Source organism: Dendrobium catenatum, unplaced genomic scaffold (genome assembly GCF_001605985.2).
Source record: "Dendrobium catenatum unplaced genomic scaffold, ASM160598v2 fragScaff_scaffold_1500, whole genome shotgun sequence".
NCBI lineage: Eukaryota > Viridiplantae > Streptophyta > Magnoliopsida > Asparagales > Orchidaceae > Dendrobium > Dendrobium catenatum.
The window spans coordinates 43,814-61,336 of NW_021319962.1; the positions used below are offsets into that span (position 1 = coordinate 43,814).

General features: G+C 37.9%; 2 protein-coding genes across 3 annotated transcripts in view; one reads left to right on the forward strand and one right to left on the reverse strand.

Moving 5' to 3' along the window:
• Positions 1–2,238: 2,238 nt before the first annotated feature.
• On the reverse strand, positions 2,239–14,002 carry LOC110103477 (protein disulfide-isomerase 5-1). Its single transcript, XM_020832222.2, has 4 exons — positions 13,804–14,002; positions 4,545–4,603; positions 4,184–4,359; positions 2,239–2,428 (listed from the first exon to the last, which is right to left on the reverse strand). Exons 1-4 carry the CDS (start codon positions 13,921–13,923, stop codon positions 2,334–2,336), a joined length of 450 nt encoding a protein of 149 aa, XP_020687881.1. The 5' UTR covers positions 13,924–14,002; the 3' UTR covers positions 2,239–2,333.
• A 3,388-nt stretch (positions 14,003–17,390) lies between these two features.
• Positions 17,391–17,523, forward strand: part of LOC110103476 (alpha-taxilin) — a 36,345-nt gene continuing 36,212 nt past the window's right edge. The window contains exon 1 of one of the 2 annotated variants that reach the window (XM_028700374.1): positions 17,391–17,498. The gene's annotated coding sequence lies outside the window, so the exon portion shown is untranslated. Of the gene's footprint in view, positions 17,519–17,523 lie in introns of both variants that reach the window. The other variant, XM_020832221.2, reaches the window with a different exon arrangement.

Genomic DNA, 17,523 nt, shown 5'->3' on the forward strand with positions numbered 1-17,523 from the left:
TAGGTAACTCTAACCTTTTAACCATTAATATTTTAGTCTTTAGTCTCTTCTTAACTATTAATTATTTTGTGCTGATGCAGAACGTCGTCCGGAGACCAACCAGAATGCATCACTTCACCGCACCACGGCTCGGTACTGCTCCGTACTGCTCGGTATCGTGACTTGGTATTGCTGATGTGGCGCATTATGGTTGATCTCTATATGACTTTCTACGTCCAGTCTCCGCACAGAATAATCTCTCATTTTTAACGCTCTAGCCCCGTTGAAATGTTATAGGGATAACTTGCTTCAAAATTAGAAAGAATATTTTTATTTTGGGGATTTACATATATAATTTTATTTTATGTTATTTATATATCTAACGTCCAAAACTTTAATATTACATTCCTATCACTCATATAAAATTTTAATATCAAATATAATATATATCACTTCTATATTTCATTCTTACCACCCATACCATTCACTTTAATATTTCATTTCATGCACACATATTTATTCTATGAGTGGTAGCCATATAATATTAAAATTTTATATATTAGATATAAAAATAACATAAAACAAAATGATATGTATATAAATCCCCTTTTATATATTTTTCCATAAATTCCAAGCATTGTGCCCGCATTGGAGCCATATGTCGTCACTAGCCCACTTAATTTTTCCGGGCTTCTCCTTAATGGGTCTTGACCAAGCCTTTGAATCCCAACAAAATTATTATCCATAACATCGCCAAATATCTTGTTTTATTGGATGATGAACTACTTCAAATCTAGAGGGATTTTATGTTTTATACCATTAAAGGTTACACGTCCGATGATGCTTTTTTTTTAGCATTTAGGTCATTTAAGACAAATTCATACACACAACATATACACAAAGATTCAAACTCAAGACCTCTTAGTTGAAAGTCTGAGCTCTTAACTAATAGATTAAGATGAGTTGTGTACGTCCGATGATGCTCACTGTGAGAGTTGGAAGAATAGTACAGCATTGAACAGTCCCTAACTAGCCTTTCAAGGAAATGACTCTCAAATGAAAATCTTCCTCCCACTCCGTACCTAAGTAAAGAAGCTAAGGTCGGTGACCATAACCATGGACGGAAAAGATGAGCCTCCATAACCATGGACGGAAAAGATGAGCCTTTCTTGAAGACGGCCTCAAATATAATACTAACCTATTGTTGGTGACCATAAATACAACTTCATTTCTTCGAATTGACCATAATATTTAAATTCTGAATAAAGATGAGTGGCTGACAATTTTAGTTGGGTTCTTTAATCTTGTGTGCTATTTATTGCTCAAGTTTTTATGCATTAGTACTTGATTTGACTAGTCTTGTTAATCTTAGGATATGTTTGAGATAATTATATTGTTGATTTTGTTTTTCATATAAAACTCAAAATTTATTTGGATTTTTTTTTTCACTATTCCAAGAATTTTATATTCTCCACTTGCAGGCAAACAGCCAAGTAAATCTTCTAAATTCAACTTCAATAAATCATTAGGTCATTAAATCCTAAATTACATGAAAATTATTAAATATTACTAAATCTAAGTAAATTAATTGTTCATCTTAATAAAATTCTTAAACAAGTTTCACACAAGGTATGAATCTTTGCAGCAATTATTCTATCACACAAATTATAAAGTTCACTCTACCACTTGGGCAGATGGTAGACCATCGCCTCTTCAAAATGTAATGAAGGTCTCTAATCTAGGCTACTGGCATTCATATACCATACTCCTTGGTTACTAGCAAAGCACTTCTTTTACACTATATTTTCTTTACTTCAAGCTAAACATCAAAATTTCTAAAACCCATGCATTTAGATTACTTTGCACCCTAAATACAGCAAACCAAGCAGCCCGTAAAAATTATTTATATTTATCCCATGTTCTTGTAAATTAGACTATATATATCAATAAAAAGATAAATATAAATTAAAACGTTATGATTGCTTATATTAATGCAATAGATGTAACTTATTTAAATATAATTATGCATACTATCTGAATTTAATGCAGTAGATGTAGCTTGAGATAAATATAATAGAAATATCAAATAAATAGATAAATTATGCATATTATTTGCGATAAAAATATAATACAAATCATTTAGCGATTGTTCATATCAATGCAGTAGATGTACAGTCCCAAAATGTGAATTTTAACTAAAATTTTCACAACAAAAAACCAAGTTACTGTAACATGCAGTAAATAGCACCAAAAAAAGGGTGACAAAAGCACTTCAAAAAATTATTAAATACTAAGAAGGTGAAATTTGAAACAATAACTAAATCCAAGTGGGAATGAAACAATTCGATCACATATCATAACTCATCCTGATCATCTTCCAGGTTAGATTTTGTAGCTTTATCTGCTTCCTTCAGAACAAATGCTTTAAGTAACTCAACATCCTTTTTTCCTGCATTTTTAAGAAGGAAACTATGAGCAACGAAGTTCTGAATAAGCAAAATTATTTCAACAGCGCAATAGGGGCACTGATATTCATAATAATATATAACATAATATTGACTTGAACTGATCTGCATTTTCAAACATCTTCAATTTCCTTCCTCTGTTTTGTTTTTGTTGGCCAATAAGTTTTTAATAGGGGGGAAATTTTATATCATGGTAATCTCAAAATAACAATAAATTATTCTGTGTGAAATCTGAATGGGAAGAACCATCCGGACTATGAGTGTGCAAACTATGTACAAACAATGTGCATAAAAATTTGATACATACTGTGTACAAATTTATTCACAGTGTATACACTCACAAGTCCGGAATAATTTCTCCAGAATAATAGTACCAACCAAGTGCTTACATAATTTCTAATCTAAGGCTTCATTTAGGACAGCTTTTTTCTTCTTTTTAAAGCAGCTTTATAGTACAAAAATTTCTAATTCAACAAAATTTTTAACTAAAAAACTGTTTTAGAAAGCAGTAAGAAAGTCTTCCCAAACAAAACCTAAAACTCTGATGTTGGTATATAAATGCTTATACATGGCATACAAAAAATCACAGTAATCACATTTTTGTATATTAAGTCGTATATACTTGGACAGCACCATCACTATTGCAACTGGATGTCATTACAAATATCTGACTAATATAAGTGCAAAAAAGTACCAATCCACAGGCCAAACCAGTTCCCGACCCACCATAACACCCCCACCCACTGACATCCCCAACCATAAATAAAAAATTTTGATACATTTAATTCATTTATTTAAGCACCCTGGCATTTATGCTCGCTAGACTATGGAGTTCTGGCCCATTAAACACAAAGACATTAGACATGGTTCATTTTTCACATGTACAACTTGGCTCTTTCACACAGTGGAATAAAGGGATGCATGATTTCAAACAATAGATGATCATCAATTATTGGACCGGTCCAGCCGGTCCGGCCTATGCGAAACAAGCGGAGAATGTTCGCCTCCTGTACGCACCGTTCGCACGCCCAGCCCAAACCGCACTGTTTTGGAAGGATTTTTTAGGGAGTTAGGAGGGAAATTTGAATGTAGGGAATGTTTAGATATTTCCTTTTGGATTGTATGCATTAAATAGTTTGTTTTCCTAGGATTAGGGCATCTTGAATTTGGCTGAAAATTTCATATCTCCTAGATTTAGGTTTTTTTTGTGCTCTAGCTACGTCTAAAGATTTGGAAGAGATAGATCCTCCTCTCGAATAGAGGAACAATTGTATGATTTGTATCTTAGTATTTTCTATTTCTATTTCATCAAATAATACAAATTACCTACTGTTTTCCTGATTTTGTGCGGATTTTTTTTGTAGAATTCTTGCTATTTCCAAAAATTGCTAGGAAATTATTGAGATCTTCAACTGTTTCCTATAATATTGTGTCTTAGAGCAATATTCTGACCAATCTCTTTAATACTAAACTCATGTCACCTCCAGAACTTGGCATTGATTTTTGAAAATGTGGTAGGTAAACATCATACTCCATGTGGAATAACTAAATTGCTTTAGAGATTATTCATATGCAAATTTTTAATGATTTAATTTCTGTTTTACTTAATTAAATCTTGGACAGTAAACTAGCTAAGCAAATATATTATGCTGTTGGAGTTGTTTGCCATGAATCAAAAACACCAGATGCCACTAAACTTTATATGAAAACATTAACATGTATTTCGTAATTCAACTCACCTTGGTATTTCGCAAACTCCTCTCCATCATAGAATATCTTAAAAGTGGGATATGAGTGAATATCCACTTTGGTGCATACTGCTTTGTTCAGACTGCAATCAACCTCTCCTACCTCTATCTCATCTTCAGCTTCCACAGCCTTTCCCAAGTCTTCCCAAAGTGTTCCTAATTTTTTACTGAAATACTCATATTTTGCAAAAAAATAAATTAGATGGAAGATAAAATTAATCTAGTATGTTACGAAAGATATTTGTACAGAACAATCTTCAGTTTTCAAAACAAAAAAATGTTTTACCAGTAGATGATCAATGCTCCTAATTTCACTAGTAAATAAGAAAAATCAAATCCATAAAAAATTTACCAATATTTACACCAAGGAACACAAAACTTCACAAACCACACAGTATCTTTCTCCTTAACCTGCAGTGATAAGCCCAGATGATAAGCTAAACATCATACCAAGAAATTAGATGACAATGTAAAAAGCTCGGTTAAACTGATAAAATATGAGACCTCAAACAAAACTTAGAAATAAGGGTTGTTGCAAGTAGAATCCCCTTCACGTAGAATAGTTATTTCGATGCATTATGACGCCAAACCTTGCAAAAAAGTTATCAACTTTGATACCAAAACTATTTAAAGACTGATTTAAAAGCCACAATCAAAAGGAACTGCTACCAATTTAAAATTGGGAGAAAAAACTCAATAACTACCTGCTGTTCAACACTCGTCGAAATAAAAGTAAAATTTCAAGTAACATGTTTTATTTATTTATTTTTTTTTTTTGGGAGAGGATGCCGTAGCTTCAGGTCAAGCAATATTGTCAAAATATCTACATAGTAATCAAACTTGACCAGCTCAGAGCAGGGAATTAATCCAAACTAGGGATGCATGAACCATTAACTGGATCCAGAGTTAAGGAAAATTTTAGATTGAATGAAAAAAGAAAACAAGGAGATAATGTGGTAATATGACTGTATGAGTACAATGGAGTCGAATAAGTACAACTTAATTCATAGATATGACACGCAATTTATATAGCATAATAAATGTACGGACAATCAGCTCACGCAAACACCAAAAAAAAAACTATGCTAAAATGAACAAAAACTGAAGAGAAGCAACTAAAAAGAGTAATGTTCACCAATTTCTAAACCAGAATGCAGGACTTGCTTCTAGGACGCATAAATCAATAGGTTTGTATGGTAAAAGTAAGGTGGTAAGCAAAATGAGGAGAAAACTCAACACAAAAGGCGACTGAAATATGTGGCTTTACAAGATTATCTCATTATAACCATGATTTTAGGAAAAATATTTCACCACAGTTCGAAAAAGTAGACAACTAGTATTTTCACTCAATCCTCATAATTTAGTAAACTAAAAAATCTAACTCTCCAGTAAGGGGAAAGACCTAGATAACTGAACCAAGGATGACTTACACAAAGTGCATGCGGTTCAGAATAAGGATATTAAGGTTGAGGAGCAACGCTAGCTGTTCACAGCAAATTGAGTGCAAAAACAGAGGAAAAGTCAACTATAGCAAGGATGCTACATTAAGGTTTCTTTGGAATTGATTAGCAATCATTATGACAGCTCGAAAAAGTAGTCCTATTACATTTCCAGTTGTTTTTAACCTCTTATTATGGGCTTATGCAACAACGTTGACAATTTAACATCAGATAATCAATAGTGGACCCTTACTTGATGCTATGAACTAACAAATGAAGTTCGAATTAGCAAGGAGGTCAACATTTCTTCTTCTTTTTTTTTAGCATCTTTCTTGTGAGCATGTGGATTCCATTAGGCCTTAAGTCTATAAAATGTATTTCATTGGAAATGTAACTGGCACTTCGGATTCATATTATGAGATGATCAAAATCAAAAACCATCAAAAATATGAATGATATTAATGAAGCAATCATGCATGCATCCAGATTGACCTATGTCATGGAATATGCCAACATGAGAGAAGGGATTAAGCTAGAGAAGATTTCTAAAGTTACTGCATAAGAAGGATGCAAACAAGCTCCTACAAGTGTTAAGACGGTCATTGTTGAATACATATGTGATATAATTGTGGTTAACTCAACACAAAAATATTCTCATTTTTTGCATTATTTATTGCTAAATGGTTTTGGTGAAGCTGAGTGTTTTGAACAGGCAATGCAAATTAAATACTTTGTCAAGTGGGACGTGACAATAAAGAGGAGAGTACCCTTTGTATAAAATAAAACTTTGACATTAGCTCAAGTACTAAAGGATAAAGAGCATTACAAAATAAATAGATTTCCAAAATCAAGAAAGAGAATAGTGGAAATAAAAAGAATAAGAAGAACAAAGGTATCGACTTTAATAACATTTTTCATCCTATTGTCAATTTAACTACTATTATAAGGGTACTGAGCATAATAGTTTCAAAGAAGTTGTAGCATCTGCAGTCAGATGTTAAGACAATATTCTTCATGGTGATTTGGAGGAGATCTACATAGTGCAACTTATGGCTTTGAACACCGCACCCCCCCCCCCCAAAAAAAAGAAAAAAAGAGAGAGCTATTGACGTAGGGGCTTAATAGCAGAGTAGTTCTTTTCTTATTTTTCTTTGATTGGTGTAGCTAAATAAATGGCCTATGTTGTTTTGGCCTGAGGCTTGTCTGTGTATAAATATTGAGTTTAAACGTTAATAAGACAGATTTCGGATTTGGCTAAGTTCCCTATTTTGCTGGCTCTCTCTCTCGTCTGTTGTCTGTAACTTGGCTAGGCCAAGGGGTGAAGCGGTCAAGCAGGTAAGAATCTAGGTGAAGTTTCTCTACCGAGAAACTGGTCGCCGTTCTTCTCCCTTCCGGAGACAAGGATCGGCACCATTTGGTATCAGAGCCGGCAAGATGTCTCCTCGACGTAATCGCCAACGTCCTGTCCGTGACATTGTGGTGGAAGATTTGCAACATGAGGTCTGCCGATTGCAACAAGAGTTGGCCCGAAGAGAGCAACAAGATGCAGAGAGCCATCAAGAAGAAGATGATGTTAATCCCTTCCACCAGGATACCTCCAACGAAGAAGAAGACCCTCGTCGACGGCACAGGCGAGTCCGTCCGGCCTTCAGGGAGGATGGCGAGATTAAGATCGATCTCCCTGAATTTGAGGGAAGGCTCGATCCGGATGAATTCTTGAATTGGATACATACTGTAAAGCGAATTATTGAGTTCAAAGAAGTGGCTGCTGAAAGAATTGTCAAGCTAGTTGCGATCAAGCTTCGAAAGAACGCTTCACTTTGGTGGGAAAATCTGAGGCGCAATAGAGCCAGAGAAGGTAAGTCCAAGATCACGGATTGGGACAAGATGAAGAAAGAACTGCAGCGCAAATACCTTCCGGAACCATACCGACAAGAACTGTTCTTGAGGCTTCACCGACTGCACCAGCGTCAGTTATCCGTTGAGGAGTATGCAGCTGAGTTTGAACAACTGGCCTTAAAATGTGACCTCATCGAGCCAGAGGAGAACACGATCGCAAGGTTCTTGGATGGTCTCCAGCCCGCCATTGCCCATGTGGTGCAATTACAACCCTTCTGGACCCTCCAAGACGTCATCAATTTGGCGTTAAAAGTGGAAAAACATCAAAAGACCACGCCGTCTAGTCATCCTAGACCCAGAGAAATATGGGAAGGCAAACAAGTCCAGAATTCCAAGAATGGGGCGTCCACGTCTCACAAGAAACCAATCCCGTCACAATCAGCAGGGCAATTGTGGAACCCGCCTTCGAATGCTGCCAGTGCAACGTAGGCGCGCAAATGTTTCAAGTGTCAAGGATATGGACATATTGCGTCCAACTGTCCTACTCGAAGGGTAATCACTATTATTGAAGAAGAAGAATTGGAAGTTGACGCAGCCCCACTGAAGGAAGTAGATATGGAGGAAACAGGAGTATCGCCTGCACCCACAGTCATTTGTGCTGATGACGGCGAGTTGTTGGTCCTTCGCCGGTTGCTTAATACCCAAAGGGAAGAGCCCGTCCAACGCCACAACCTCTTCCGAACAAGGTGCACCATCAAAAATCGAGTATGCCAAATCATTATTGACAATGGCAGCTGTGAGAACATAGCTTCTTGTGCCTTGGTGCAGAAGTTATAGATCCCCATTGAAGTCCATCCCTGGCCCTATAAACTATCTTGGATCCAACGAGGTAGGGAGGTCGAGGTCTCAAAACGTTGTCTAGTTTCGTTCTCAATTGGCAAATTCCAAGATCAAGTTTGGTGTGACGTGTTGCCCATGGATGCCTGTCACCTATTGTTGGGTCGCCCGTGGCAATATGATCGGCAGGCTTACCATGATGGGGCCGCCAACACTTATACGGTGTCTCACGGCGGAGAGCAGTTGTTGTTAATGCCTTTGGACCCTCATTTGAAAGAATCCACTAAGGATCCAATAATGATTAAGAAGGCCGAATGCCAACTAGCCCTTCAACAAACAGAGGGTGGATACCTCCTATTGCTCAAGGAGAGCACTACCTCTCAAACAGAGCTACCCAGTGAAGTACAACCCCTTCTGGATGAATTCCAGGATGTGTGGGTTGAGGAACTCCCCGTGGGAATACCACCCCTAAGGGATGTGCAACATGCTGTGGATTTGCTACCAGGGGCTGTCTTGCCCAACAGGCCACCGTACTGGCTTAGGCCCGACGAGCACATGGTATTACAGCGGCAGGTTGAGGAGTTGTTATCCAAAGGCTTCATCCGCCCTAGTGTTAGTCCGTGTGCGGTGCGGTACCCGCACTGCTTGTACCCAAGAAGGACGGCAGCTACAGAATGTGCATCGACAGTAGAGCCTTAAATAAAATTACTATCCGCTACCGTTTTCCTATTCCCAGAATCGATGACTTGTTCGATCAATTACAAGGGGTCTACAATCTTTTCCAAACTAGATTTGAGAAGCGGATACCATCAAATTCGGGTATGGGAAGGTGACGAGTGGAAGACTGCCTTCAGGGTGAGGGACGGACTGTATGAGTGGTTGGTGATGCCGTTCGGACTCTCCAACGCCCCAAGCACGTTTATGCGCCTCATGAACCAGTTGTTCCAACCCTTCTTGAGCCGATTTGTGATCGAAGTAGTCTACTTCGACGATATTTTGGTCTACAGCTCAGACTTACAGACCCACCTACACCATCTCTGACAAGTGCTAACTCTGCTGCGGGAACAGAAGTTATATTGCCATCCCCACAAGTATCGATTCTTGGACACTCGAATCCAATTTTTGGGATTCATTCTCTCTGCCATGGGAATAGAGGTGGACCCGAGCAAAGTGGAAGCCATTAATAGTTGGCCCATCCCAAGTTCTGTAACCGAAGTGCGCAGGTTCCTTGGTTTGGCATCCTTTTACAAGCGATTCGTCGCCAATTTCAGCTCGGTGGCTGCTCCCCTTACAAATCTACTTAAATCTGAGTCCTTCGCTTGGACGGAGGATGCTCAATTCAGCTTTCAGGAGCTAAAGAGGAAGATTACATCTGACCCGGTTATACGCCTACCTGATTTCAGCAAAGTGTTCCAAGTGGATTGCGACGCCTCTAATGTGGGCATCGGTGCAGTATTGAGCCAGGAGGGGCAACCCGTGGCTTATTTCAGTGAAAAGTTGAACGAAGCTAGACAAAAATACTCCACGTACGACAAGTTCTACGCCATAGTCCGTGCCTTGCACCACTAGAACCACTATCTTCTTTGTAAAGAATTTGTCCTATATATCGACCACGTCGCCCTCAAATTTTTGGACAGTCAGAAGAAACTACGAGGACGCCATGCCACTTGGGTTGAGTCACTGTCCGCCTTCCAATTCCTACTTAGACACAAATCCGGGAAACACAACCAGGTCGCCGACGCCCTAAGCCGAAGGTATGTTCTGCTGCAGACGTTACACACCAAGGTGGTCGGGTTTGACAGTATTAAAGACCTGTATGCTACTGATTCTGATTTCCAGTCGGTATGGACCGCTTGTCAAAACAGTTCTCATCAACTGTTTCATATTCAAGATGGATTTCTCTTTTTCCGATCTTGTCTTTGCATTCCGCAAGGTTCTTTTCGACTTGCTCTTATTTCGGAATTCCATGATGGAGGGTTGTCTGGACATTTTGGACGTGATAAAACTTGGCAATGCTAAAGGAGAAGTTCTACTGGCCTACCATGCGAAGAGACGTACTTCGCTATGTGAGAGGTTGTCGAGTATGTAAGATAGCCAAAACGCCGGTGACTAATGCTGGTCTATATCTGCCCCTTCCAGTACCTCTCGGCCCATGGGAGGATGTCAGTATAGATTTTGTTCTGGGGTTACCGCGCACCCAAAGGAGCAAAGACTCTGTTATGGTTGTTGTGGATAGATTCCCCAAAATGGCCCATTTTGTAGCCTGCAGCAAACTCTCGATACGACTCATTTTGGCGATTTATATTTTAGGGAGATTGTCAAACTCCATGGCCTACCAAAGTCAATTACCTCCGATCGAGACGTTAAATTTCTTAGTCATTTTTTGCGTAGTTTATGGGGAAAACTGGGTACGCGACTTCAATTTAGTTCGGTAGCCCACCCGCAAACCGACGGAGACAGTAAATCGCAATTTGGGCAATTTATTGCGATGTTTTGTAGGGAAGAACACCAAGCAATGGGACCTTATATTACCCCAGATTGAATTCGCATTCAATCGCTCGCCAAATAAAACAACGGGGCACAGTCCATTTGAAGTTGTGTATGGCAGCAATCCGTTGACTCCCTGTGATTTAATTCCAGCTAGAAACTCGCCGACGTACAGCCAGGAAGCTGAACAGCGCTGTAGGGAAATCCAAAAATTACACCAGCATGTACAAAAAGAGATAGAAAGGCAGAATGAGAAATACTGAAACCAAGCTAATAAGCACCGGCGAGAAGTTCAGTTTCACGAAGGCGATCTGGTTTGGATCAAGCTGAGGAAAGAGAGGTTCCCCGCGGGCGCGTGCAGCAAGCTTAAGCCCAAAGTCGATGGACCCTTCAGGATTATAAAGAAGATCAATAACAATGCCTATCAAGTAGACCTCCCGGGCGACTACAACATTTCGGCTGTTTTTAATGTCTCGGATTTAACTCCCCACTACAATGTGGAGGAGTTCTTCCCCACCCCGGTAGAATGACGCAGGGGCTTAATAGCAGAGTAGTTCTTTTCTTATTTTTCTTTGATTGGTGTAGTTAAATAAATGGCCTCTGTTGTTTTGGCCTGAGGCTTGTCTGTGTATAAATATTGAGTTTAAACGTTAATAAGACAGATTTCGGATTTGGCTCAGTTCCCTGTTTTGTTTTCCCTACTCTCTCTCTCTCTCGTCCGTTGTCTGTAACTTGGCTAGGCCAAGGGGTGAAGCGGTCAAGCAGGTAAGAGTCTAGGTGAAGTTTCTCTACCGAGAAGCTGGTCGCGGTTCTTCTCCCTTCCGGAGACAAGGATCAGCACCACCTTTGCATGCAAGCTAAATAAAAGCCAATTATTGATTGCATACAAAAAATATATATAATTCTACATCATATTGGCTTCACCAAATTCCATGTTTTTTTATCAATGGAAGAATTATTATAGAAGATGCATGCATAGAGGACTAGACATAAATAAATAAATAAAACATTTCCTATCTTTAGATTTGTGATGAAATTGTTGAAGCCATCGAATTGCATGTCAAATCATTACCGTGATGGAAAATGTCAGCATACTATAGCAAATGTCATTGAAGGATTGTCAAGAGCCATCAACAAGGTTGCAATGACAATGCCAAAGACCGACAACAAGGTAGTGTCGAAAGACGATCAATGTGGAAGTGAAAGTGAAATAATCTATTTAGTAAACCTACGGTGGAGGGGCTTCATTTATTAGTAAACCTACGGTGCTGGTAAGGTCGGGACCGTGGTCGTCCGTCTCCGGTTTGCCGGCCGATAAGATCGCTGATATTTCACAGTCAGCTGGGTTGGTTTGGCTATTCCTTTCTATTGAAAAGGAGTCAGCTGTCTGCGCGAGTAACCTTCCTTTTTCTAGGCTCCGAGTAACCTTCTTCTAAGCTCCGCTGGACGACACCACGGCATTCTCGTTCTATAGGCCGGCCGTACTTGTGATGGTTCCCGAGGATCCAATAAACCCACTTAGGTCTACGTTGCCACGATCTTTTTCTATGGAAGCGGGCGGGCTGCTTTTTAGAAGTTCGGCCAGGTTTTTTCTTTTTTACTAAAAAAAGGGGGGGAGGGATCCACCTTTCTAATGCATATTCTATACCATTGAGGCAGTCAAGTGATTGCTATGAGGGTGTGAAGTTAAGGCATACTAAAAAATAGCTCTCTTTTTATTTTCTCCTTGCTATTTTTTGAATTTAGAGTATTGCACGTAAGATAAGATTGTGATATACTCTTTTGAACTATAATGGAATATTTTCTTTCGGAAATTGTGGGCTTAGCTGAGACAATCTCACCGAACTACACAATTGATTGAGCCTTTGTGTTGAGTTTTGTGCTGCTCTTCTACTTCTTTCAACAAAATAATATTGAGAATGGAAAGTTACATGAAAATGTCAATTTTAGGAGCTTATGACAAATATCTTGTTTTAGAGGAGAGATAAACACATTGTAAATATTACAATTACAACATGAATGGGATATGTAATGAAAAAAGGAATTGAGGTATGGCTATGTAAGAAGAAGCAGGAATTGAGAATTGGGAGCTAAGCTACAAGATGAAGCAATCAATTCATACTTAAACATGTGAAAAGCTCTTATTATAAATTTATTTTCATTCCCTAACACTGTATGAGATCCATCGATACACTAAGCTACAAGGGGGAATGCATGGAGCTCAAGAGATGTATACATAACAAAAACATCACCTCGCAAACCAAAGTATGCAGATGGCATTGGCTGTAGAATGGACAGAAAACTGGGAGTCCAAATATACCAATTAATATATTAAGGTGAAAACAAGACACCTGCAATAATCTTTCCCTTGAACGCATACATTCGCAGAAAAAAAGGCTTTCCTATATTGTGATTATCATATAATTAAACAAACTGCGATACCCAATTATTCCTCATGAATGTACGCGCCTTGTAAAAATCTTAGATCATAGGCTCATAACCCTAACAACAAGGAAACTATCAGTTAAAACACGCATCAAATCCCATTCAAGCCTTGACGTTGATGACAAGTTGACATCACAGTAATATCGCTCATCGATGTTTGGACTGATATCAACAAGTGCGTGGACTTCAATTTTCTACAAAGACTGATACATAATGGAAATCAGAAAAAACATATATATGTTTCGTTTCGAGCTTAACATTAATACTCCATAAAGCCCTTTCCTGATTCCTATTACTAAATCAAATCCTGCCATCACCACCAAAATCTGTCCAAATTAAACAGGATCCTCTCTTCCGTCAAAAATAGCCGAACTCACGTGATTCGCTCACGCAAAGAGCAGAAGTTTTCAAATTGGCAGGACTTAATCAAATGAACAATAAAGCACAAAAAAGTAGATCAACAATGAAAGAAGATCGGCTAATAAATACTCTTGGATAGGACAAAATAAACAAGGAGAAGAGGCTAGAAAGATTCCATAGGGCGGATCGGAGATGCGACAGTACCTTATCTGTGAACGTATCGGCGGTGAGAGTGACCACTTCTCCGTTCGAACAACGAAAAGCGATCGGCAGAAGGACGAGGATGAGCAATACGCATGTAGGGCGGCGGAGAAAAAGTTCCATGGCGCGGCCTCTTCGGCGTCGCGATCACGGACCCAGAAAAAGCGAGACTATGGAAGAACGGGTCGGGCCGGGCCGGGCCCGACCATTTCCTTTCCCGGGTGAAGAAATATGGAATGTGAGAATTGAGATTTTAGGGTGCAAGTAATTCAAATACAGGATTTTGATAATTTGGTAAAAATAAATTTAAGGTAAAGTAAATTCACTATATTATATTCTAGTTTATTTTTGATGTATTAGAAATTCTTTCGATTTGAAATATTTTTAAAGCATTGTCACCTCATTGCCCCATCTCAATTAAGGGGGTTCCATGCCAAAAAGAAATATCCACCGGCCAGCAACCACCATCAGCCACCTCCGCTCACCGACAGCCACCATCAACCACCACCGTCGCCCACTCTCACCAACCAGTGTAGTAGGAACTTTTATTACGTCCGGTGCAAGGACGCAGAGGAATGTCCGGTCAGAGGTAATTTCCGGACAAAAAATTAGGTATTTGCTCGGTACAACTAGGTATTATTTGATAATAATGAGGAATACCGTTCTCTGAAGACCAATACCGAGTTATATCGAGCTGTACTGAGAAATACCGAGTTGTACAGAGTTTTTCTGGGAAAAATTCGGTACAACTTTGGTATAACTCGGTATTTGCTCGGTAAAGCCCGGTATAACTCGGTATTGGATCTTCAAATGATGGTATTCTTCGTAATTGTTTGATATTGCTCGGTATTTGCTCAGTACAACTCGTTTTTTGGCAGGAATTTGCCTCCGACCGGACGTTCCTCTACGTCCGGTCGGAGGACGTAATAATTGTTCGTGTAGTAGCCACCAGCCACCACTATCACCACCATCGACCACCATTGTCACCGCCGGCACCGTCATAGCCTTCTCCGGCGACCTCCACGTCCATCGTGGCTATTAAGTAATAGAGATGTAAAGACTTTGATAATAAAGATAGACATTGACAATATATGATAAGCCTAATATACATTATGATATTGATGATATGATTAATTTTGATTTAGCATTAATTATTATAAATATACGTAAGATTTTCATTATTTTTAAAATTAAAATTTAATTCTGCTTTTTAGATAAATATTATTAAAATAGTTGTGATTAAATCTTTCAACAGGGACAAGAATATTTCAAATATATACAACTATTTTTTTTCTTTATTGAGAGAGTGAAGTTGTAATCTTTGTATTATATTTGTCCACTCGTGCAAAGAAATCCTTTGGTTTCTTTAGTTGTCGGATACAAGTTATGCAATCAAACCACTCTATTTTTGTTGTATGCAAGGGTGTCAAATTTTGACCTAGCACAAAATCAGATCCGGACCTGACTTGAAAATTTTCGGGTTTGGATCAACATGTTTGCCATATGGGTCAAATTCGGGTTTGAGATTCTGACAAGTTTTTAAAATCGAGTAGGATTCGAGTTGAACCAGAAACCTAAAGCAACCCGAATGAGTCGGAAACCCTAGCCTAGAAACCTGAAATCCTCTGTCACGCTCAATCCCAGCTCTGTCGCGTCCGCCAACCTAGCCCATAGGCCCCGCACCCGCTAGTCGCTTCGTCTGTGCTTGCTCCACACTGCACCGACTAACCCGATCAGGAATGGCACACCTCACCCGCCAGCATTCAGTATATTTCATTTGATTGAATCAATCTGTGTCCACCCGGTTGACCAACGCACCTCACCCGCTTCACATGTAGTCCTTGACTTGCTTCGTCAGCACGAACCACACCTGTTTGCCAACCTGCAACGCTCTGCACCATTCACGTTTCACCTACTTCCAGTAGTCCGAGTTCGCATGTAGGTTCGGGTTTGGGCCAACCTTTTTGGACGTGTCAATTCAGGTTGAACCCAAACCTGACTTGTTGACCCGTTTTGATACCTTTAGCTTTATGTGTGAGTTACAAGCTCTTTACATTGCTTGCTTTCGTATTGCTTGATGTTTAGTTTGTGACAATTTTCTTATTACTTTCTAAAGTAACTTGTAATTCAAAATTTTCTTAAACTATAATTTCTTGCATTGAAAAATAGCTTTATAAAGCAATAAAAAAACTATCATAAATAAAGCTTAAGTCTGCTGTATAGTGTGCAACAGCATACTTTCTTCTCATCATTTACCTATGATAAAAAAAAAAAAAACTTTAAATATATTCCCCAGTAGATGTTCCTTGTCTTGGTTATAGACCACCATATCTTTGTAGCATTTCTTATTTTTTAAACTTTTATTATTATATTCGAAAAGCATCATGATAATCTTTATTTTTCAGCCATCTATCAAATTATTTCATCTATTACCAGCTGTCTTTCAACTACTAATTAATGACTTAAAATATTAAAATTATCTCTATATATCCTGAACAGAAGCTTGCACCTTCTTAAACATTTGACTAAAGACTTAAATCTCTCAAATAGAATAATAGAGTTTTTTTCATTTCCAAAGAGATTATCATCTTACTCTTCAATGTTTGTGTTATCCTTCCATTTGTTACTCAATTGAATTATATGTCTAAAAATAATGCTAAAGTTTTGTAACATGTAATTAATATGATTCACAAAATTAATTTGATCAATCACAATTTTTGCATGATTTATGTTAATATAAATAACATACAAACTCAAATTATAAATCTTTGATAATTATTTCAGAAGTCATTAACTTTAGCAATTTTATAATCGAGACGGTACAATTTGAAGATATAAATCAAATAGAACCAAAATCACATGATTTTAAGCATGTTTAGACCTTAAACTACCCAAAGCAAGATAAAATTGATGGATTCATACATGTTTAAATCGGTATGGAAGGGAGACCAACTACCCTCCTCCCTCTTTGATGATTTATACATAGTTTGTACGAACTAAGAGCAATTGTGTCATGCCACTGAATCAAATTTGAAATAAATTTTTATTTTATATTTTTTAATCATTTATTAGAGCTTCTAAACATCATCAATATAACTCAATAGCCAACGAAAGCAATTAAATATCATATAGATTGAAATACTTTCACTATATCATTCATCAAAATTACATTTACAATAGCCATGAGATCACTAACAATCATTAACCTATCAGTAGCTCCTAAGGGTTGAGTATCTGCTTGATTGAGCTAAGCTTGTTTAGCTGTTATAGAGCTTAAGTTCGGCTCATTAAAAAGTTAATAGGCTTGAGCTCGACTGATTGCTCGAGCTCATTTAGAAAGCTCGAGCTTGACTCAATTGTTGAGCTCTATTTCTTAGTTTAAATTAAAAAAAATATGTTTTATTTAGAAAATTTTAATTTTTAATATAGAATTAATTTAAAAATATTAAAATATATTATATAATATTAATTTAAATTAATTATTATATGCATTTTCTTAAAATAATATATAAATAAATATACATATTTAAATATATAATAAAAAAATTATGACATAAATGAAAAATCTCCTAAATTTCTTATGCCATCAAAATATTGCAACCTGCAAACGAGTCTAACTAGACGTAATGGATGGGTATTCTAAATGGAGGAGTTTTACCTAAACTCCACTTGCTAATCATTTCGGATCAGCTCCGCTAGGTTAGCCCGCGTCGCCGGAGGTCT